At 32.7% G+C, this 22,804-nt stretch overlaps 1 protein-coding gene and 1 long non-coding RNA gene across 17 annotated transcripts; one reads left to right on the forward strand and one right to left on the reverse strand.

The window, feature by feature from the left end:
* The first annotated feature begins 2,715 nt into the window (after positions 1 to 2,715).
* Positions 2,716 to 22,465, forward strand: LOC126693581 (uncharacterized). Of its 16 annotated transcripts, none has more exons than XM_050389599.1 (13): positions 2,717 to 3,187; positions 4,385 to 4,445; positions 7,482 to 7,562; positions 8,852 to 8,906; positions 9,598 to 9,667; positions 13,372 to 13,438; positions 18,001 to 18,133; positions 18,968 to 19,218; positions 19,329 to 19,553; positions 20,196 to 20,288; positions 20,389 to 20,490; positions 21,231 to 21,608; positions 22,143 to 22,465. In XM_050389599.1, the coding sequence occupies exons 7-13, from the start codon at positions 18,016 to 18,018 to the stop codon at positions 22,215 to 22,217; spliced, it is 1,242 nt and encodes a 413-aa protein (XP_050245556.1). In that variant the 5' UTR covers positions 2,717 to 3,187; positions 4,385 to 4,445; positions 7,482 to 7,562; positions 8,852 to 8,906; positions 9,598 to 9,667; positions 13,372 to 13,438; positions 18,001 to 18,015; the 3' UTR covers positions 22,218 to 22,465. The 16 variants fall into 16 exon arrangements, with proteins under 16 accessions (XP_050245562.1, XP_050245556.1, XP_050245558.1 ...); XM_050389601.1 differs by having other exon boundaries at positions 9,602 to 9,667; XM_050389595.1 differs by having other exon boundaries at positions 7,482 to 7,556.
* On the reverse strand, positions 10,656 to 11,441 carry LOC126693583 (uncharacterized). Its single transcript, XR_007645432.1, has 2 exons — positions 11,137 to 11,441; positions 10,656 to 10,857 (listed from the first exon to the last, which is right to left on the reverse strand). It is a non-coding gene; the product is annotated as an uncharacterized LOC126693583 (long non-coding RNA).
* Positions 22,466 to 22,804: the final 339 nt, after the last annotated feature.

Raw genomic sequence — 22,804 nt, forward strand, 5'->3', positions numbered from 1 at the left:
CAAAATCCACAAAACCCACTGCTAAAGCCAAAATCATCCACCACCACCACAACCACCAAACCCATATGAAAATACATAAAAAAAATAAAAAATAAAAAACTCAATCACAGTAAAGAGAATAGAGAGATGGGCGGCAGTGGTGGCTTGCAGCTGGCGGCGTGGGTCTGAGGCGATCGGCGGCGGTGAATGAGGGAGCTTCGGTGACGTTGTGGATGAGGATGAGTCGAGCTTCATGGGTCGGCGACTTTGACGAGCTTGAGAGACCGGAGAGTGAATGAGAGAGATGAGGATGAGTTGAGCTTCATGGGTCGGCGACGTTGACAAGCTTGAGAGACCGGAGAGTGAATGAGATAGATGAGTTCAGAGAGAGATGAGAGGAGAGTGAACGAGAGAGAGAGAGAGGCACAGTGTGAAAGAATGAATAAAAAAAAAGAGCCGGCATAATAAATTTTTTTTTTTTTGGCTCACAGCTACAGTGCACATCTATAGATAGATGTGCACTGTAGCAAATCAGCTAAAAAAAAAATTATAGCTCCATTGCTGGGGCTTGTTTTTTGTGTATGGGGAGCTAAAATATACCAATATAGCTTTTTAGCACCAATAGAGCTAAAATATACCAAGTTAGTTACTTTAGCTAAAACTATATTAAGGTTTCAATTGACACACTAATTATTAATATAAAATGTTTACATATAATTTCATAATAATGAAAATTATCAAAACTCTATGCTAAAATGACCACAAAAAGGTAAGTATCACAAAATTAAAACACATGATAATTTCACATTTTATTGGATCACGATTTTTAACAATTTGCATTTTTGAGAACGGGAAAAAACCTCCATTTCAAAATCAGAGTCATTGCTAGCTTTTTGGGAAAACATAGTTTTTTAGACAACATACACATCTTTGCAATGCTGTGGACACCCCAAAAGAATTCCTCTTGGTTGGTTTCACATTGAGTCCTTTATGACGTGACTCTTTGTGTGCTTGCGTCTCTAGGGAGGGGTGTGTATTTGTAAGTCCTTTGTTCTTTCTTTTATTTTATGAGTCACCATCAATTATTGGTTTTATATTAGGTGTGATTGGTTATCTAGAGATTTAATTAATTTTAAATTGCCTAATTAAGTAAACCAAATTTTAAGGGTTCATTAATTAAGGCAAACTACAAGTTTTGAACTGAAAATTAGAAATTTGATTATGTATGGAGAAAGTATTAAGCATCCTACAACACATTAGCCTGCGACGTGCTTGTTGGAAGAGGAGCACTCATAACAAATGCTACGTATATATGTTTTCTGTTTCTCTAATTTCCTATCAGTGTATCTCTTTTTCTTCTTCTTCTTCTTCTTCTTCTTCTTCTTTTACTTTTTTTTTTCTCTGACTACTACAGAAAGATATATAGAGAAATATACTACAGAAAGATATATAGTACCTATTTGGATTCAAATGATTGTGGCGTTTGCGTTTTTGTTCTGCATTTTCTCTCTCTCTTTTTTTTTTTGTTCAGCTCGCAATGGTTGACAAGTCAACTGTGAACAGTGCATCCGTGCACTGTTTACGGGTCCCACAAATTACACTTTTCAGGAACTTTTTCATTAAAAATGGGTCCCATGGTACTATTTACACATTTAAAAATTATTTCGCTACAGTGTTTTCAGTTTCAGTTTTCAATTTCAACAAAAATATGTTCAATTTAAACGGACCCATATATAGAGAAATATTGGGAGGAGTGTTACTTCACACGAGGAAAGACTAAAGGTGAAAAGTGAAAACCCTTACTAAGATAATATCGTAGGCATTGACTTGGTCAAATCAACCCAATTATTAATAAAAATAATATATTTATTTTATTTTATTAATTCTTTTAATGAATTTTTATTTTTATTATTTATGATTCTATAAAATAAATATCAAATCATACGTAACATAAAGTTAACAAAAAGCTTACAAATCTAAAGAAACTTAATGGAAAGAAGACTAGTGTTTAACACTACATCTTTTAAGAAATATTACATTGGCACAATGGTGCTTTAGTTTTTTCTTTGGACATTTGTTTCCCAAGATATATACTTCAATAAACAGAATAGGCACCCCAAGCTGTATGTACATGCAGCTAATAGAATTATGTTTCTCTCTTTCTAAATGACTCATATGCACAAAAATATGAAGATAAAAGTGATTCACAGAGAACTATTCATAGTAGTTTAGAATAGATGTAACTATTGAAGGATAATTTTCATACTATTTCGAAAGGGAAAAAGTAAAAGTTGTTCGGAAAGAATAAAAATAATTTAAATATTGCACCATGCCCAGCCTGCGACGTCCATGCCACATTGAGAGGCTCACTTGGGTTAGTCTTCCCTTATCACAAAATTGTGACCAATGTCATATAAACCTACAAATTCTTTATAATCTTTCCAATGCTAGATCATGTCTTCCTCACTACTTTCACTCAAGTTTTAGTAGGATTTTTGGAGTCAATTTCTTATTTACTTCTTAATAATTTCGAGTATCACAGAAAAACGAGCTATTGTGGCGGGTGCAAAAACTACCACTATATATCATCTGCTGCAGTATGTTTTTGGCCAGCCGCTGTACATGAGATCCATTGGCGAACTATTATATTGCAGCGTACTACAGCGCCGCAATAGACCCTTAAATCCCCCACCTAGTCTTAAATTTTCCCTCTGTTTTTTTTTGTCCCTCTTCATTTTTAGCGCCTTTCTTTTTTAGCCATTTCATGAGTCTCCCCCCCTCACACACACTCTCTCTCTCACACTTCGAAAATCTCTTCATTGTCTCATCTCTACCACTACCCACAAACCCACAGCCACAGCCACAGCCACCACCACCCACAACCACAGCCACCACCACCACCACCCAAAAATCGAGCCTAGTTAGGTCCAAAAAAAAAATGGGTCAGGTCTAGCCCGACCCATTTCTTTCATCCGAACTCTCTTGACAGAAACCCATGGCTTGAGCTACCTGATCGCATCACCTCAAACCGGCACCGCCACCACTGGAGGCGGCTTGCTCCTCATCAAAAACCCTTACCGAGATCTCTCTAATCTAGGTTCGATCTCTCTCTCTCCCTCTAGACCTTGATCGACCTTTCCGATCAACATTCCTTTGAGCTTTGAATTCGACCACTCTGTTTTGTCCAACTTGGCTCGCAAAGTTCCAGGTATGGCTTTTTGTTTTTATTTTTGTTTGTACATTTATTGCTTCAATTTGTGTTAAAGATTGCTTTTTTTAGATGTTTTGGTTTCTGGGTATCTGCATTTGACCATTTCTTCAAAGTTATAGACATAGAACTTAGTTGGGTTTCTTTGGAAATTCTTATGTGGATGATAATGACTGATCTTATATCAGCTTTGTTTCAATTTTGAGTCAAACAGTGTATACTATCTTTATTTTAGAGGAAAGTGATGTACGCATGGAAATTCTATAATGTGGATTTCTTGTTCATTTCAATAGTGAACTTAAATATCGTATTGTTACTAACAAAGAATCTATTAAGATTGAACTGGGGTTACTTTTCCCCTAATTAAGCCATACAAATGTAGGGACTGGGTTTTATGTCTCTATGGTTCAACCTGGTGTTCTAGGAATTCCAATTGAAGTTAACTCATTGTATAAAATACAATTAGTTTGTAATGAGTTTGATTGGTATGGGTATGTGGGTTTGAAGGTTTTGTCTTGGTTCATTGTTATTGACATCTTTGTGTTTGTCCTCTATGTGTTTGTTTAAATTTCACAGTGAATAATTTGATTTAGATTAACTTTATTCTCTTCTCTCTGAATCTTGGGTTTTTCTTTTTTGGATTTATGACTCAACTTTTGAATAAAATTTTGTTATTCAAATTTAATCTTCTCCACTAATGAAACGCAGTAAATTCTCTCAAACCTCCACTACCAATTGAATTTCTTGTTTGTCCTTATACTAATTTCTGCTAGCTTGTCATTATGAGAATTTATGCCAAACTATAATGATTAAGTCAAAACAATGGCTATTCATTATCATGTTTTTTTCTTTGGGGGCGGAGGGATTGGAGTCTTTTCTATGGAACGCTATTGTTAGAGCTAGCAAGTCAATTCCATTGGTACTATAGTGAAATTTTTATCACTTACAAAAAAATAATAATAAGAAGTAAGAAACAGACACTAAGATACTTTATTAAGCCATGGATGCTACTAAAAAAATTTTAGGGAATGAGTTACTTAAAAAAAGTGCTCCGAGAATAACAATGCTCATTCTTTTTTCTAATGTTTTGTTTTTCTTTTTTTATTTATTTGCAGTGAATTTGTTATTAGTTCTCTTTGCTATTTTGGTTTACTGGTATATTAATGGCTTCAATTTTTTTCCTCCGTATGCGCATAGAAAGTGCGTCCAGCATTGGTGTAATGAGAAAGGAGATATAACTTGTGAGATCTGCCATCAGGTATGCTTTTGAATATTGCCTTTTATGCTTTGTGCTATTTCCTTAGAAGCATAGATGCTTTTTAAGTTAATATTTTACAACTCTGATGGCTATGATACTTAATGTTTTTCTTCAAGGAAATCTTGAGTTGAAATGAGAAAGGCACAGCATGCATTACCTTTAGAAATGTGATGATTAAAGATGCAATATAATTAGTCATGGGTTGAACCCACTAGTTTCCTGTTGTCAGACCGAAATCAGTAACCCAGATGATCTGTACAAATTGAATATCACAGCACCACATGGAGCAGGGTCAGCCATTTTTAAGCAAACATACCCTTTTTGGTTGTTCATGATTTCTAATTCCATGATATTTTTGTCCTCAATGGCAGTAATGGTTGTCCTCGTTCCACCAAGCGAGTTCGTTGGTTGGACTTTAGCCGGATTCTCTCTATTCCTCTATTACTGCTATTTTAATTCATTGATAATCATAACCAATTCTCCAGGCTGGACCGCTCTCATTGTTCTTTTCTCACCACTTATTTTCCTTATAGTAGGAGCCTTTGTGACGAGTTTGGATCAGGTGGAATTGCTAAATGCAATTGTACCATGGAGAACACCCAAGTCCCTCACATTTATTTGTTTCTTTTTTTTCTTGCCATCAATTTTACTTCTTATTTTCATCGTTAAATCTTGACCATCCATACCAATTGCATCAGGTGCAATTGGTATTTGTTGACTCTTATATGGAAGGTACTAAAAAATATATATATATATATAGCCGAGCCCAGAGCTGTTGCATCTAGAATGTGTGTCAGTACAACTCTGTTTCAGTTTTCCTCAGTTGCTCTTTTGTTTGGGTCCGTAGGTCTTGTAATATTGCAGCACATAATGCTGCAAAGTTAGCTTTAAATTCTGCATTACCTTTGTGTTTTAACAAGGAGAATCTACCTGAGGTTATCCTCTCTGCTTCTGTGGTAGACTCCCAAGCTGCAGTATCCTCTTTTTCATATGAATGACATTGAAGTTTAGCTATAAAAAAAGAAAGAATGTGTGTCAGTTTGTTTTTTTTTTTTTTACTAATAAATTTCGAGAATAAAATTTAGCTTATTTAGGCATGGTTGGAAGTACCCAACGCCATCTATGAATATAATGTATGTATGTAAAATATTATTGCAGTAAAACAGTCTGATTGGATTATCATCACTTTTTTTTTTCTTTTTTTTGAGTTTGCAATCAATTTCCTCACACCGTCTGTCACACATACACCTAAAATGGCAAAATCCTCTTGCGTTCAAAATTTATCATCTTTCAGCTAATATATAATTTTTTATAACCCCCATTTTCCTCTAGTTACAAGTTATTTGCTTTGTAAATTTCACAAGTTAAGACGACTTTTGTCAAAACACAGGCCACAAACCTTCTCAAAAACTACTATTAATTTCGGTCTACCAATTAAGTTGATTAAACTCTATTAGATTTAAAATATTATACATGGTTCTCAAGATACTAAAATAAAACCAAGATTTTAAAATTATTTCACTGATTTGTGGGAAAAATAATAATAAACAAGCATTTTTCCAAAAAAAAAAAAAGGAAAAAGGTTATTGGACCCTTGAGAACTAATTTTTAAACTTTTATCTTTTTTTAAGTACTATTATTCTTCACATGAAGCAAAATATTTCTTAACAAACTTAATTAACCTTTTTTTGAAATATGCAATCAAAAAAAATGTTTTTGAATATAACAATGTGGTCAGCACTTATTCAGGTTTATGAATTATGGTATGTATAAAATATTGGATGTGCAGGCTCTTAGTCCCTGTACAATCCTTTTTTATATGTGTTTAAGGATTGCATTTTCTTGGAACTACTTTTTCTCGAGAAAAGGACATCTCGTCGTTTACATCACTGGATTCTTCTTCTGAGCTTGGAATGCAAATTCAGTCACGTAATTAATAATTAGCCAGAAAAAGTATAACACTCACAGATACGATGTGGTATGGGATGGATTTAACGCCTTGAGAGGGGGTGGCCTGATGGTTGCAATCTGTGAATCAGATTTGTGGTCCCTAGTTCGAGTCCAGAGAGTACCTTGGGAGGAATATGGGTATCCTTATTGAGGAACCCTTGATTACTAGCTCTCTCGAGATGCTAGAGTGAGGCTTATGGTCATCTCAAACCATAGTAGTTATGGCTCAATTCAACATTTCCTAGTGGGAGTGCCCCTATGGCCACACTCAGGGGGTGAGTCACAATAATTGCCCCCACCCCATGGTATTTGGTGGTTGAGTTGCATTGCCTTATTGTTTGTTTGCTCTTCTTGCACATATGGCAGTTAGGAAAGAATTTGTGATGAAGTCTCTGATCATTTTCCCTTTGTTTCATACAAAACATTTTTCATGTTCTATAAGTGACATAACTTCTGTTTTCATGGATTTCTAAAAGATAAAATTTCGTTAATTCATTGTATAAAATACAATGAGTTTATAATGAGTTTGATTGGTATAGGTATGTGGGGTTGTCCATTGCATTTGAATACTCAAAATACTAGTGTAGCATATAATGAGCTATTTCATGTTAAGAAGAGGTATCTCTTCAGGTGTAAATTTCTTATCTTTTTTTTTTTTTCTTGAGAAAAGAAATTTCCTTGTGAAACTGTATTCCTAGGAAATAAATAAAAGTAGGGGTCACTTGTTTTTTAGTATGTACCCATCAACATATTAGATTTTCTTTTTCGGGATAAAACAGTGTACTACAGACTGCTACGTGAGATTTGTATATGGAGAGGATACACTGTAACTACCTAATTTTAAACTGGATAACTCTGTTACCAATTTCACAAATTATAGGTCAACGTTTTTTTTTTTTTTTTTTGGGATAAATTATAGGTCAACTTTTAAGATTAGGTATCTTTTGATATTTTTAAGAATCCCATGTGTTAAAATTCTTTTATTTTAATTTTCTCCTGAAAAACACATAATATTTGTATTATTTTTATTGTTAAGTTTTCACAATTCTTTTTAGCGGGGCTGAAGATTAAATCTTTGGTTTTCAGGGAGTCGGTAAAATTTTCTGTTGGGGACAATGGCTGTTACTGTGAGACTCATGGCTACGATGGTAGCATTACTTGGTATAAGTATGTGGGGTTGTCCATTGCATTTGAATGCTCAAAATACTAGTGTAGCATATAATGAGTTTGATTTTGTCATAAGATTGTCAACTCAGTTGTGTAAAAGCTAACAACAAGTGAACATGGGTGCTCTGTTTTGTAGCCTTAGTTTTGATTTGATCTTTGGTTCTTAAAATTTTAAGGTTCCTGTCAACTTAAATTCTAGAGTGTTTCATAAGCCAGTTAACCTTGTGAACTACAATTTTGAGAAGTATAAGCTTATTGTCCCAGTTCTTAATGACCAAAATTTCAGTTAAACTCAGTCACTTGACCATTATTAATGATGAATGTTCCTACGTTGTGGCTAGTTTAGACACCAATTCAGTAAATCAACCAATATCCTTGCATATTTAAGATAATTGAAAACCTCCAAAATTTCTAGTTCATGTTAGGTCCATATTTGTCATGATAAAAGTAAGACTTAGACCTCGAGGCTAAGTTTTTCTTGAATACTTCTGGGCTCCACTGACACTGTGACCCATGGTTAATTTTCATTATTTTATCAAATAATTTTTGCTAGGCTCCACCTAGGCTAAGTAATACTTTAATACTTCTAATATATGTGTTGGTTTCATGTTTGTATTGTAAAAATATGCATGAAATATCTACATGAATGATAATGTAAAAGCAGCCTGCTTTACATCTGAACCCGAAAGTATTAGCAATAGAATTATTACATGATGAGGAATTTCTTGGATAATTTTAAAGTATGCCTTTTGGAGTAATTAGAGCATATTTAGAGAGTATTGTAGCTGTAAGGTTTCTGGACTGACTTCAATCATGAGAGTTTATAAGGACTCATTTAGTGGAACGAGCATTCTCTTTTACTAGACTGGGGGAAGTTAGAGCTTATATAATTTATAGCAGTTCTTTTTTTTTTTTTTTTTCCTGTTAGTGTGTATGGTTTTCTGCTAATGCTCTAAGTAGAAGATTACAGAATCTTTGTTGTTTGTTCAGTTATTTGGTTGTTATTAATTTGTTTTCTTATGTAGCTGACATGTTTGATGATTTGGCTTTTTTTTTTTTTTTTTTTTTTTTGGGTTATAAAGAAATTGGGTTTAGTTTTCTGGGGCAAAATTATTTTAAGTTTATATGGGTCTTTGGAATAAGATGTAGAAGATTGTTTTGGTTTTTTGTTATTGGAATTTTGGTAATTTTGTATGTATTATTTTTTCAGTTTAGTATAGTTTATCTGGGAGTATTTACACCATATATATTTTTTATAATATAAGTCTCTCTCTCTTTCCTTTTTACAGGCACTAGCGAAGCGAGGAAATGCAGTGAACACACTACACAACACAATCACATTTGGTTATTTGAAGTTTGATTTGACATGTTTTTTGTTATAAACTTTTTTTTGTTTCCTCGTAACTCATTGATTAATTATATGATTTTAAAAACTGAAAGCAACTTGTTTTTCTTATTCTTTCATGAAGAAATTGTTGAGTAATTTTTTGCTCTTCCAAATGCTACAGACAAAAAATGGAACAAATAAAATTCCAATAGGATATCTGAACCCTTTTTTATTTAATTGAATATTGGTCCTATTTTTGTATGGTAGAAGAAATGATTGGGTCAGAGAGATTAAAACCCCAACATGAATATCTGATTGTGATGCCTTAATATTCAAATGTGGGAGAAACTATAGAATTGGTTTGCTTCCAACAAGTAGGGAATGTGGATATTTGAACCCAGTTTCTTCCTGTGGAGAGAACTGGACAATACCATATACCTACAAGGCTCGTGATGAACTGATTTGGCATTTTAAGTGTTAGTGCACAATTCATAGAAAAGGACATCACCCCACCCCCCTCTTTTTTTCCTCATCCTTTCATCTTTTTAATGTATTTCTGCTTTCTGCCTAACTTGATATCCTTTATAATGACAATGTTATTGTCAAAGGGTTTAATGCAGAATTGCTATTAAGATCTTTTAAGGTGGAGTTCTATATTATTACTTTTCAGCATTATACAGAGACTTAACCAATATTCTTTTATTTCAGAAAGTTCTCAAGAAAGAATAGGAGGAAAGGAGAGCCAAAGAAGAGAATACAGGCAAAACCATAAGAACTGGTCAGCTACTTACAAAAAATAATTTCTTGGTATAGCATTGGTTATTTTCTTATGTGCCTTGGCAATTTAAGTAACTAGAAGGTTGCCCGCGCGTTGCACGGATAATGCTATAAACTTTTATGTAAAATGGTTTTTGAAATTTTTGTACATATATTATAACATAAATTGTGGATATTTTCATTGCTAAAATTACCTACAATTATAGTAGAAACTTAGGATAATGTAGGCATATTTTGTTGCAAACCATCAGTTGATTGTAAACCAATTAATTGCAAGCATACATTATGCATATCAAACTCCTTCAACCTATCCCTTGTCATATGAAATGTCTAACTAAGGCATTGATCTTATGAAGCATCTTCAATAATATTTTAACTATAGTAGTGCTAAGGTTGCATAGTGATTCATGTCTAGGCAAAGCAACAAACACACTTTGATATTGTCAAGGCTCTTGCGGACAGCTGTACTTGATACTTGACCAATAAATAAATAAATAAATAAAGCAAGTAGTTTCAATGATGGTTGAGGTAGACATGATTCAACATATTTAACAATTTTTTAACAAAGGTGTACCTGTATAATATATTTAACAATTTTTTAATACTTGAGTTTATATAGATTTTAGGCTAACCTTCAAATAATGGAGACACCACATAATTTTTTCTGCCCACTTAGTTCTTAATTTGTACCTTTGCTGTTCTATTGTTTTTTTATTTTTTTTTATTTTATTTTTTATTTTTGTGTGCTAATTTTTAACAATTGAGTTTCTATCATTTAGTAGGACATAGATATGTGTAGATTGTGGTGATTATTTTAAAACTTTGCTACCAAATAATACTTAATCCCTCAATAGGTAAAAGAAAATTATTCACCTAAAAATAATAACAACTTTCTTACCTGTAGCTAGTTTAATTTGTTTCACTCATGTCAATTATATAGGCTGCTACATCATACAACCAAATAAAAATTATAAATTTTCTGTCAAACATTTTATCAAACACTATGGATTCAAAATAAAATATATAATTACTCTTGGGCTCTTTGCACTTCAAATCCCACAAAAGTTTTGCCTCCATTGGCGCTTTGAATGTGACCCAATCCATATAGATACATGAGTTTGTGCTCCGATTACATGTGGCATAGAGGAGCTTGATTTATTGATTAAGCTTCTTCGTCATTGATCTTTCTACCTGCCCAACAAAACATGATTATTTACTCAACCTGTCTTTGCCTTAGGGTCTAAATAGTACCCAATTCAACTAATTTTCTTAATCACATCCTCATGTAACATATTTAAATTACTCACCAAAAGCCAAATCATAAATTACAAAAATGGTGTGGCTTAGTAAAAATCTCAACCAGTAAACAGTTCAAATGAAAAGAAACAAACCACCATCTAGTTTGATTATCAAAAACCCATTACCAAACAACAACAAAGAATGAACAAATTGACTATTTGTATTTTGTACCTCTTAGATATTGAAGAAGGGTTTGATAAATTAGGGGCCGGTGGCTTTTTCTCCTTGGGTTTAGTGACTTTAGTCCCCGGCCAAAATAGGTAAAGTTGAAGCTTCAATCTCCCTGAGTCTGTCTTCCCTCAATCATTGCAAACCACAAACTCAGTATCCCAAATAAAATTTTGAAAAAAAAAAAAATGAAAGAAAGAAAAAAAGAGAGAGTTGGCAATATTTATTTATTTACAGACACTAAGAAAGGAGCTTTTGTCCATGAACTCATAGAGGAATTGTTGATCCATCAATCTATAATTTTCAAAAGAAACAGGTATGTAGTGTGCATTTAATTGAAAGGGGAAGTGAAGGAGTTTCTTTCTACCGAAATTAAATTGGTTCATTTGAAATGTTTTAAATTTGATTGGTATTAACTCAAACCTCATTGTAAGTTACTGAGATTTATTCAAATAAAAAATAAAAATGGCTAGTGATATAAAATTTTTCACAATAAAATGATAAACTTGTATTGAAGATGAACTCATAACTATAGCTAATTCAATCCTTGTGAATAAACTTATGATAAATTTTTTGACACTAGATATATTATTAAAAGAAAAATTATAATATGGTATGGGGAATTTTAAATTATTAATAATTATTTAATTAAATTTTAAAAGAAAAATAATTGTGTAGGAGGGAGATGTTGAATAAGATATTAGTCTATTGTTTGATAACCAATCAAATTTTTATTGCAAATTTATGTAAAAATATTCAAGATTATACAAAATAAATTTGAATGCTAGATGAGTGAAATATTTTTAAAAACTTCATATTTTTGGTATGATCTATTTTTGAAGTAAAATAAGTCAATCAAAAAAAAAAAAACTCATCTAAACATATATCTCTTGACAAAAATTACTCTTTCAAACACCCATTATAGTCTTTTGTGCTATTCTTGTGTGATAGAAGGTTCAAATTCTTTTTTTAATTTTCAAAATAATAAATCAAAACTAATACCTTTTATGTAAGAATATAAAAAAAATTATTATTTATTAGAAAAAAAAAATGTAAGTGCATTGAATATGATCTATCTAATTAATTAATGAAATACATGCACACATTAATTTAAATAAAAATAAATAAAATTTTTTTAAATCAGAAAATTATTCAATGTAATAATGAAAAATAATTAAGCAAATTACATGAAAAGATAAATTGAATGCATTCTTGAAAAAAAAAAAAAGATACAATTTATTAGGTACAACAATTTTAATTGTCATTGGAAAATTCAACATTATTTGCAATCCATTGGTCAATGTTATCGTGTGGAAAACTTTAGTTAACATCATGAGGTACAACACTTTTAAAAAACTGTAACTAAATAATTTTTTAAAAATAATAATACTTAAGGGCTTAAGGCAAGTGAAAAACAAACAAACACTTAAAAGAAGTTAATCAAAATGTTGTTGTTTTATAATATATCAATGAATTTTATAATATTAAAAAAAGGCACAAATATATGACTTTACAATTATACAGTTGATTTTTTATTTGTATTTTACCAATACCTCCTTAAATAATAGTATTTCACTCTTCTCTCACTTTTGAAATATATAGAAAGAAATATGATGGAATGAGTATTCATTATTATTATTATTATCTAGAAACAAACATACACACAAGTGAAAACAAATAGGGTTCTAATACAAGTCATGGTAAAAAAGAAAATCACTCACAGAACTACTCTACAATCATCACGGATATACACACTTATAAAAAGAATCAACACAAGCACTGTAGCTTAAACTCTTCCACCATAGGGTCTTGGTCTTCATGAAACACTTCCAACCCCAGCATGGATAGCAACCGTGTAGAACAGTTGTGTTGCACTCACAATTATGGTGATGACTTCTAGAGTCCTCTGCATATCATGACACAACAATATTATAATTGTCCTTAATTTTATTTTTCTCTGGTTATAAAATAAAAACTTCTTACCAGTTATGAATCTGTCGATCCATGTTGAATCTCTTTGCATAATCTGTAACATTTAGTTCATTATTAGAAATTGAAAGAAATACAAACTCAAGAGTTTGTAGTTGAAGCTGTTTTATATTTCATCTTGCACAACACAAACTTGTGTGTTGTTTCTAGATATGCTTTCTTTGTGACTCACTCTCAGCTGAATTGCTTTGAAGTGAGTTTTGTTTGAAAATTAACTTAGGTTTATATATATTCTTTTCTTGTTGGCAGATTGCAAAAAGAAGAGGCACTATAAATTCGTGTGATCAAAGCAAGTGAAGTTGGTGAAAGACTTAAGGTACTATCTCTCTCTCTCTCTCTCTGTGTGTGTTTGTGGTGGGTTGTTGAATTGGGGCAAGCAGGTGGCTTGCATGGAGTAATAAGGTGGTTTTAGTTGATATTAGGAGCGTTGACTGTTTTGTGTAATATTGGATGATTGTTGTTGAGTTGTTTTTATTTGATTAATTCATTTTAAGGACTTCTCTCTATCTTTTTCATACATGTGGAATGCTAAAATGGAATTGCATATTTAAAGAGATGTCCATTTTTAAAGAATATTGCTAGTAATGATGTTATAGTTACCAAATGTATTGATAACTTCTCTATGCATTTAAATTCATTGTTTGATTAGGAACATATTTAAAAGTGAATGATTAAAGATGATTTGTTTCTTAAATTAAAGTGAAATTGTGTAAATGAAATGTATGTTCACTCTTGGTTTGTGTTTTCATAAAATCACATTATAGGTATTTCTTGCAAATTACTTTATAGCAATGGATAAGAGTTGGATGAAAATTACTAATAGAAGGTCGCGAGAATATTTAGATGGAGTTCAACAGTTTCTGAATTTTGCATCTAACCATGCATATCCGGATGGAACAATTTCATGTTCGTGTAAAAAATGTGTGCATACAAATACGTGACCTATAGATATTGTACATGCTCACTTAGTGTCAAAAGGGATTTGTAGGGTTATAACCCTTGTGTTTTTAATGGTGAATCATCGTTTGCAAAGACTTCTACTGAAATTCCCTCTAGTTATGTCCAAGAAAACTTAATAGAGTATACCGATCTTCGTGACATGTTATATAACATGTTCCCCATACAAGATATGGTATTTGAGCCAATGGAAGAAGTTTCTAGTGTGCAACAACCTACCGAAGGTCCTGCAGAAGGTCCTAATGAAAATGCACTTAAGTTTATGAAATTGCTTGAAGATGTTAATCAACTTTGTTATGAGGGTTGTAAGTATTTTAGCAAATTGTCAGCTATTGTGCATTTGTACCACATGAAGTGTCTTAATGGTTGGACTAACAAATCATTTACCATGTTGCTGCAATTTTTGCTTGATTTTCTTCTTTTAAATTCTAAGTTGCCAAAAGATTATTATGAAGCTAAGAAGATTTATGCATGTCCTAAATATTGTGTTTTATATTGGAAGGAGAATGCCAACTTTGAACTTGTCCAAATTGTAACCTTTCAAGATGGGAAATTAATGAGTCTAAAGGTCAACAAAGTACTAATGCTTCCTCCAAGAAAAGAAAAAAGAAAGCTGCAAAGATCTTACGATGGTTCCTCTTAAAGCTAAGATTGCAACGACTATTTATGTCTCCTGAAATAGCCAATCATATGAAGTGGCATGCCAATGGTCGTATGAATGACGGGTTAATAAGGCATCCTGCTGATTCTAAAGCTTGGAAGTCATTTGACTTTAAGTACATAGAGTTCTCATCCGAGCCTCGTAATGAGAGGCTTAGATTAGCAGCCGATGGATTCAACCCGTATGGAAATATGAGTATTACTCATAGTACATGACCTGTCATTTTGATCCCATACAATCTCTTTCCATGGATGTGCATGAAAAGGTCTTATTTCATGCTATCATTATTGATTCCAGGTCCAACTTCACTCGGGAACGATATTGATGTGTACTTACAACCCCTAGTAGAAGAATTTGAGTTATAAGATGTTAAGAGTAGAAACGTTTGATATGTCTTCTAAAAAATCATTTCAAATGCATGCTGCATTATTGTGGACCATAAATGATTTTCCTGCATATGGTGATATCTTAGGTTGGAGTACCAAGGGTTCTCTTGCATGTCTCTCTTGTAACTATGATAATCAGTCTTGTTGGTTAAGATATGGAAGGAAATTTAGTTACATTGGACATAAGCGATTCTTGGATAGTGATCATAGATTCCGTAAGCAAAAAAAATCATTTGATGGGAATGTTGATATAAGATCAGCTCCTATTACAGTATCCGAAGGGGAAATCATATTACAAACGGATGCTGTAGTCGATCATGCGTTTGGGAAGAAAAAAATTAATTTGACAAATAAAAGAAAAAGAGGGGAGGAAGCCTTAATTGTGTGGAAGAAGAGAAGTATATTTTTCATCTTGCCTTATTGGGAGTATCATGTGTTGCGTTATAATCTTGACATGATGCATATTGAGAAGAATGTAGTCGATAATATAATTGGCACATTGTTGAACTTGGATGGCAAGACAAATGATAACTTGAAGGCATGCCAAGACTTAAAGAATATGGGTATAAGAAGTGAACTTCACTTGAAAAAGGTTGGGAATGATCAGACATGTATGCCACATGCTTGTTACCATATGAATGCTAGTGAAAAGGATGGTTTTTTGCAAGTTTTGAAAGATGTAAGAGTGTCAGATGGATATTCTTCAAACATCTCACGTTATGTTAAACTCAAAGAACGCAAGATTAGTGGGATGAAGAGTCATGCTAATCACATCTTAATGCAGCAACTTTTTCCAATAGCAATACGTAGATCTTTGCCCCCTGAAGTGAGTAGGCATTTAATTGACTTATCTTATTTCTTTAGGGAGATATGTTCTAAAGTACTAAATGTGGAAGAACTTGGGGCTCTTGAGAAAAGAATTGCAGTAACATTGTGTGAGTTGGAAAAGATATTTCCTCCATCTTTCTTTACAATGATGGTATGTATAATTATGCATTTGGCTAGCGAAGCCAAAGTTGCTAGCCTAGTTCATTATCGTTGGATGTATCCTATAGAGAGGTAACACATATAGGAACTTGGTCTATTTGTTTGTTTTTTTTTTTTTAACTTACCAATTTCCCGTTGTTGATCTTGGGTTTTCCAATAGGTACTTGTCAAGACTTAAGTCTTACATGCATAATAAAACTTATCTAGAAGGCTCCATTGCAGAAGGGTATATAGCAGAGGAATGCTTAACATTTTGTTCACACTATTTTAAATCTATTGAAACTGCATTCAATCGGCCTATAAGGAATGTTGAGGAATCCATGGGTGCGATGGTGAGCATTACACTAGATTCAAATTCATGGATCCAAGCATATCGTTATGTGCTATTCAATTGTGAAGAAATCACCCCATTTCGCGAGTAAGTGATATGTCCTTGTGTATCCTTTAATGACATTCCAATGCAATACTCTAGCTTAACACTAACACGTTTGTGTACATAATGAAGATCAAGGCTGGTTTCCCTTCTCATGTGATTGATAATGTTATTCAAAAGTAGCACATAGAGAAATTCTACAATTGGTTTAGGGAATATGTAAGTAAAGCATATATATATATATATAGCATTATTTTCAGTTGTAACACTTTAAATAACATACTTATAATAAAAGTTTTTCTCTATAATAGGTGATGTCAATGGATGCCTCTAAGAAAAAGGAAATCTTTGATAAAGTTAGATGGCTTGCTCGATATCCAGATAATAAAGCAAAACGGTTTAAGCGTTATGTTATAAATGGTTTGAAGTTTCACACCAAAGATTTTGAGGCAACTAGGAAAACTCAAAATAGTAGAGTTTGTGTTGTTACTGAAGATGGTGCTACTTATTATGATGTACTAATCGATATTATTGAGTTGAACTACTTTGACAAGTATCGATATGTATTATTCAAATGTCAATGGGCTGATATTATTAGTGAGACAGGATGCAAAAAAGATGAGTTTGAATTTTCCCTTGTCAATTTTTCAAGATTAATACACATGGGTGATCAATTGATTGACGAACCTTATGTATTAGCATCTCAAGTTTCGCAAGTGTTTTATGTGGAGGATGTGAGACATAAAGATTGGGTGGTGGTGGTCAGAACAAAACCTAGGGAGGTGTTTGATGTTGGTGTTCAAGCTTTAGATGATGATGATGATGATGACGATAAAGTGGATACATATATGGAGAATGTTCCTTATAATGTAACTACTGATGATGTATGTGATGATGCAAATGATAACCATGCTTGGGCTCGAGTTGATGAAGAAGGAATCATTTATGATACACCGTTGATTAGTGAGAATGAATTGCTTGAACAAGACTTTATTGATGATGAAGAACTTAGTGATGATGTTTATGAGTTTAATGATGATGGGTCCAATGATGATTAGGTTGTGCCCCTTCTTGCACATTCTTTTACGAAATTCATTATTGCTTAATAGGAAAAAAAAAGAAAAGGAAAAAAAAGGTCTCTTTAACATGTTATTTAACTGAGTTGTTTTGTAACAACTTACATTGAACTTCAAAGAATGGATGAATGTTAAAGTGACAAATACATTCCTTTTTATTAAGTATATATTATTTTTGCTATTATGATGAACTTTATAGTAATTTTATTACATGTTATTTAATTGGGGTCTGAAATTATTATTATTATTATTTTTATGGTATTTAAACCTGTTATCTTGACTTAAGCCTACAACATTGTATTTGTTAAATTCTAATGTTGAGTTGCATGACTATATAATAAATTGTGTTGTTTTAGTGTTGAAAGTAGTTAGAGTTGTTGTATTTGCAATTGCTTGTACCATTACTTATCATTGTGCTTATATGCTTGTTTATTTTAGACTTTGACAGTTGAAATGGCAAGGCGAAAGGCAAATCTGCGCACACGTCCCAAGAGTGTAACATTGGAAAGAGCTTCTTCACAAGATGCGAATGAAGTGGGAGACCAAGAAACGCATGAAGCTTCTACACAAGGTATGAGCTTTTTACTCAAAAGTTTACTGTTCATACAGAAGGTATGGCACTTCGGTGTTGGTTATGCGGTTTGTCTTATTGTTCATTTCTTTATTGCATTGCCTTCTGAGTTTAGGTAAATTGTAGTTGTTTATGAACTTTGAAGCTACCTTTTCCCATTTACCTGTTTCTTTGTTGGCTTGAATCAATGTTAAGACTAAACCACAATTATTTGAAGGTTATTTATTTATAATATTCCACCCATGCTAAGAAGTGGACGAAATTGATAATTTTGATAAATAGATATGATCATGAATCATAAGTGGACGAAAAAGGTGTTTTTTTCCATACACTGTACGTGTATTCAGTAGACGTGGGTTCGTGGTTTTGGTTGGGCGTTGATCAAGGCTGTGACAAAGACTCCATTAGTATTGAAATCCAATGCAAGCCTTGATAAAATAAATCAAGACTGGGCTTTTAAGGGCCTTATAAATTGTCCTTATTTTGGTTTTTTCCTTCTCAAATTCCTTGTTTATGCCTAATGTTTATGCATGTCCCAAAATGATATTATGGGCTGGTGGGGCAGTCCATGTCCATGTCCATGTCCATGTCCATGTCCATGTGGATCACTAATTTTACTAACATTGCTCTCTACAAACCTAAATGGACATGGTGGGGCAATCCATGTCCCAAAATTTATTTGTTTGTTTCTTGAAATATATTAGTTTGTCAGCATGTTTCTAATATTTTATATTCTTTAGCATATAATGATCACTTGTTTAATAGAATATTTAGATTCATCCTTAGCTTTGCATGTTTTGTTGTTTGACATTGGTTGATATTTTCTCCTTTTAGGATCAGATGTGCAACCAGCTATACGTGTCACTCGCGGGCCAAACAAGTACTTAGAAATTTGGGATCTTCTCGATGACCAAGAAATTGAGTTGCCACTAAATAGTATGCATCAGCCGGTTGATGAGGGAGCGAGGACTTTCACTGGTTTCTTGGGTACGATTGCACGGAAACCCCACATGTGCCCGATTAAATACCTTGATTGGAAGGCCATGCCAGAAAAACTTAAAGAAGAGTGTTGGCGTCTTGTAAAGGTATTAAAGAAGTTATAATACTTGTAATTATGACATTTTGTACTAAGTTTTACATAAGTATTTTAGCATGAAAATATTTATAATTTGATAACTCAACTATTTGATTGTAGCGAAAATACCAAGTCCCTGATAATCCTAAGGCATATGAGGGTCTGAAGAAATTTACTTTACAAAAAATTGGGAAGGCTTGGAGAGATCATAAGTGTAGGCTGAAGGCTAAGCATTATATACCGCATTCAAGAAACAAAGCACGGGTGAAGAGCAATCGACCTAGGAAATGCATACTAGAAGATTGGGATATACTTGTTGATCATTGGTATACTGATGATGCAGTGGTATGTTTGTTTTCTCTCTCTTTTCCATCATTGATCATACTAAAAGTAGAATAATTATTGAGAAATTAAGAGAATACATATTGGATTGCTTTAAGATAGGATTAGCTAGAACCTTTATGTGGGCCTTTTGTGAAACTGGTATATATGAGAAGTTGTGTTTCATATTTCATATTTGTTTAATTTGGTAGAAATCTTGGAGTAAATGTTGGTTTGTCAAGGTTCAAAAATAAAGGCAAGTGTGTGGTGTGGAGATTTTTTTAATAGGTTTTAGTTTTCTTTTAAGATTTTTTGCTTTGGCCTATAATGATTTTTCTTAAAATGAGTTAGTTTTCTTAAAAGCGTCTAGTTTTCATTTATCAAAAGTATTCATCATTAAATCAGTACAGTTATATCAACCATTAAGCTTCTAGTCCAAATGGAAGGTATAGACATGTTATGCTCCTGTAAATGAAATAGTATGGGAAACTTGGGTCTCTTCACTCCATGATAAGAGATGCTCAGCCAAAACTTATTATCTTTAGCATGCAGTTCCTCTCATTCTTTTATACCAAATGATATTTTTGAGCATTCTGGCTTTAGCTAAAAGTGGCTTTAGATACTTAAAGTATACTGTATGTAAACATGTAATTTTGTTGAATGTAGATAGAGTCAGATAAGAATAAGGATCGTCGTTCTAAACAGGATGACATACATACTGGTGGTTCGTGTGGCTATGTTATGCACGCTGCAAAAAAGGTAATAAGTATTATGACTATTTTTTAAATGATTTTGACTTCTCCTAAGTTTATGTGGAACCAATATTTATAATTACATAAATATGCTGTTCATAATGTAGGCAAAAACGGATGGACATCCTATAGAGCGTGCAGTATTATTTCAAATTCTACGTACTCGTAAAGATGGATCTGCAGTTAATCCTGTAATGAAAGAAAAAATGGTGAGTAATTTCTGCATTGTAGTTGGGTGTAAACAAAATAGGAATTCAAGAAACAATATTATAGTTTTCCTTTACAAAGTTGTCTCAAAGATGAGATTTGTTCAAATAATTCAAGTCTTAGTTCTTGCAAAATATTGTATAACCAGCATGTCTTTTCTGACAAAAACCAAGCATAAGATGAAATTTCATGTGGTTGTTTGAACACTTGTGTAACTACTTTAAATCAATGATAATTGTTATGAATGATTCTTTTAATTTTTAAATTGATATATTTCGATTTGATGTTAGCCAATACACATTTCTTTTTATTGTGGGGTCATTTGATTGTTGGATTACATAGCAAACTCCATTTTATTGTGGAAATGTTATTCTTACCAAGTTGAGGCCTTTATGTTTAGTTCATTTGTTATATTATAGCATATCCAGTGGATGTATATGACTTCCTTTTTTTTTTTTGAGAGAGATTCTTGTGGTGAGTTGCTTGTAGAATGTCAATTTTCTCTTAAGAGTTACTGGTTGTTGTGGCAAAGTAGCACCAACAATTTTGGCACTGGTGCCTTTGGTTGTGGTGAGGGGGACACTAGCTTTGTGTGAATAATTTTTGCATCGTTTTGGGTTTTATTGGTGCTTGCTTGTCCTATCCTATATATATATATATATATATGTATATATATGTTGTAGGGTCATTTTAACTATATGATTTCTAATTTTTTTTTGTTTTGTTCAAACTCAAATATCAGGATAAAATGAAGGAATTGTTGGTTGACCCTAAGAATCAATTGCAGTCATTTGACAGAAGTGGGAGTATTGCATGGTCAACAGATGATGTGTTTGCCAAAGTGATGGGTAAGGAGCGCAAAGGTCGCATTCGTGGGGTAGGATTTGGTCCAACCCCAAGTGGTCAAAGTAGCAAGACTACTCTCACGGACAGTGAAATACAATCAAGTCAAGCAAGGGACAACGAACTTGCACAATTGAAGGCTTCCTTGGCTACTATGGAGGAGAAACTAGTAGGTTTTGACAAAATGAAGGAAAAAATTAGTCAATTCGAAGAAATGGAGCAAAGAATGGCTCGCATGTTTCAACAAATGCAACAAATTTCTACACAATGCAATCAGGTATGATAAATGACTTGAGTGTCACTTTATATGGAGTAGGAAAGGAATGCTAAATGTATGGTTGATAATTAATATTTACTTATGGTAATTAGCTGGAAAGATATTTATTGATTTAATAATTAGTATTTACTTGTGAATTGTGATGGTATGAATTTATTGATCTGTAACATTGATAAAGGGTAGTGAAGGAAAAAGATTTCTAGAAGCACCATGTTATTAATAGATGTTTATGGAATTATGTGGTGACACCTTTGCATCCTTTGAATTCTATATCAAGGGACCTCCCAACACCAATCCTTTTGATTTGATCCCATCAGTTGTCTTGTTGTGCCTCTGCTTTGTAATTTCAAAACTAGGAAGTTGCAAAGAGAGGTGGTCCTCCCATAAAAGATCAAGACAAACTATAATGGTCAACCTAAAAGATCAAGAAACATGTCTTCATTTAACTTGTTCCTATTTTTTACCTTGGTAATATTTTCTTGTCATTCTATTTCATTTATATGCACTTATTAAGTAATCATACTTTGTATGTAGGATGCTCCTTTGATCGAACAATCTCCAGCTCTCTCCAAATCATCAGCCGCATCTCATCAACCAAGAAGCTTATAAGTTTTATCTTAGAGTTCTTGGACTTTTTTGTGTACAAAGAACTATAGAAGAACAACCGCATTTTTTGCAAGTGTTGAAGGATCTTTTCAAACACTTTGGAACTTTGATTATAGGATTAGATTAATTTGAGCGGTTGTTTTATTCAAAGGACCACATCTTTTTTTTGTTAATTTTAAGATGGTGGTTATAGATAATGTTATGTATTTGATAATATATTTCTATGTTAATATTACGTTAGTTTCAAGATATTTGTGGTGTTGTTAATTAGTTACATTTATGGTATTTTGTTAGTAGAGCTAAAACTATTACAGGTTCTTTGTAACAGGTTTGTGAACCATTTATTTATTAGCAAATAGTGGTTTTAAAACTCACTAGGAAAAAAAAAAAAAAACGTATAGCGGCGGTCAAAAAGCACCACTAAAGGTGCACATTTTATGTTTTTAATGAATCCCTATAGCGGCGTTTATTGCCTGTTACTAAAGGTTGAAACATATAGTGGCATTTCTACCCGCCGCTAAAAGTACAATTAGTTTGTTTTGATTGATTGCCTATAGTGGCGTCGTTTGCCCACCGCTAAAAGTCAATGC

This window comes from Quercus robur, chromosome 7 (assembly GCF_932294415.1).
Source record: "Quercus robur chromosome 7, dhQueRobu3.1, whole genome shotgun sequence".
Lineage (NCBI taxonomy): Eukaryota > Viridiplantae > Streptophyta > Magnoliopsida > Fagales > Fagaceae > Quercus > Quercus robur.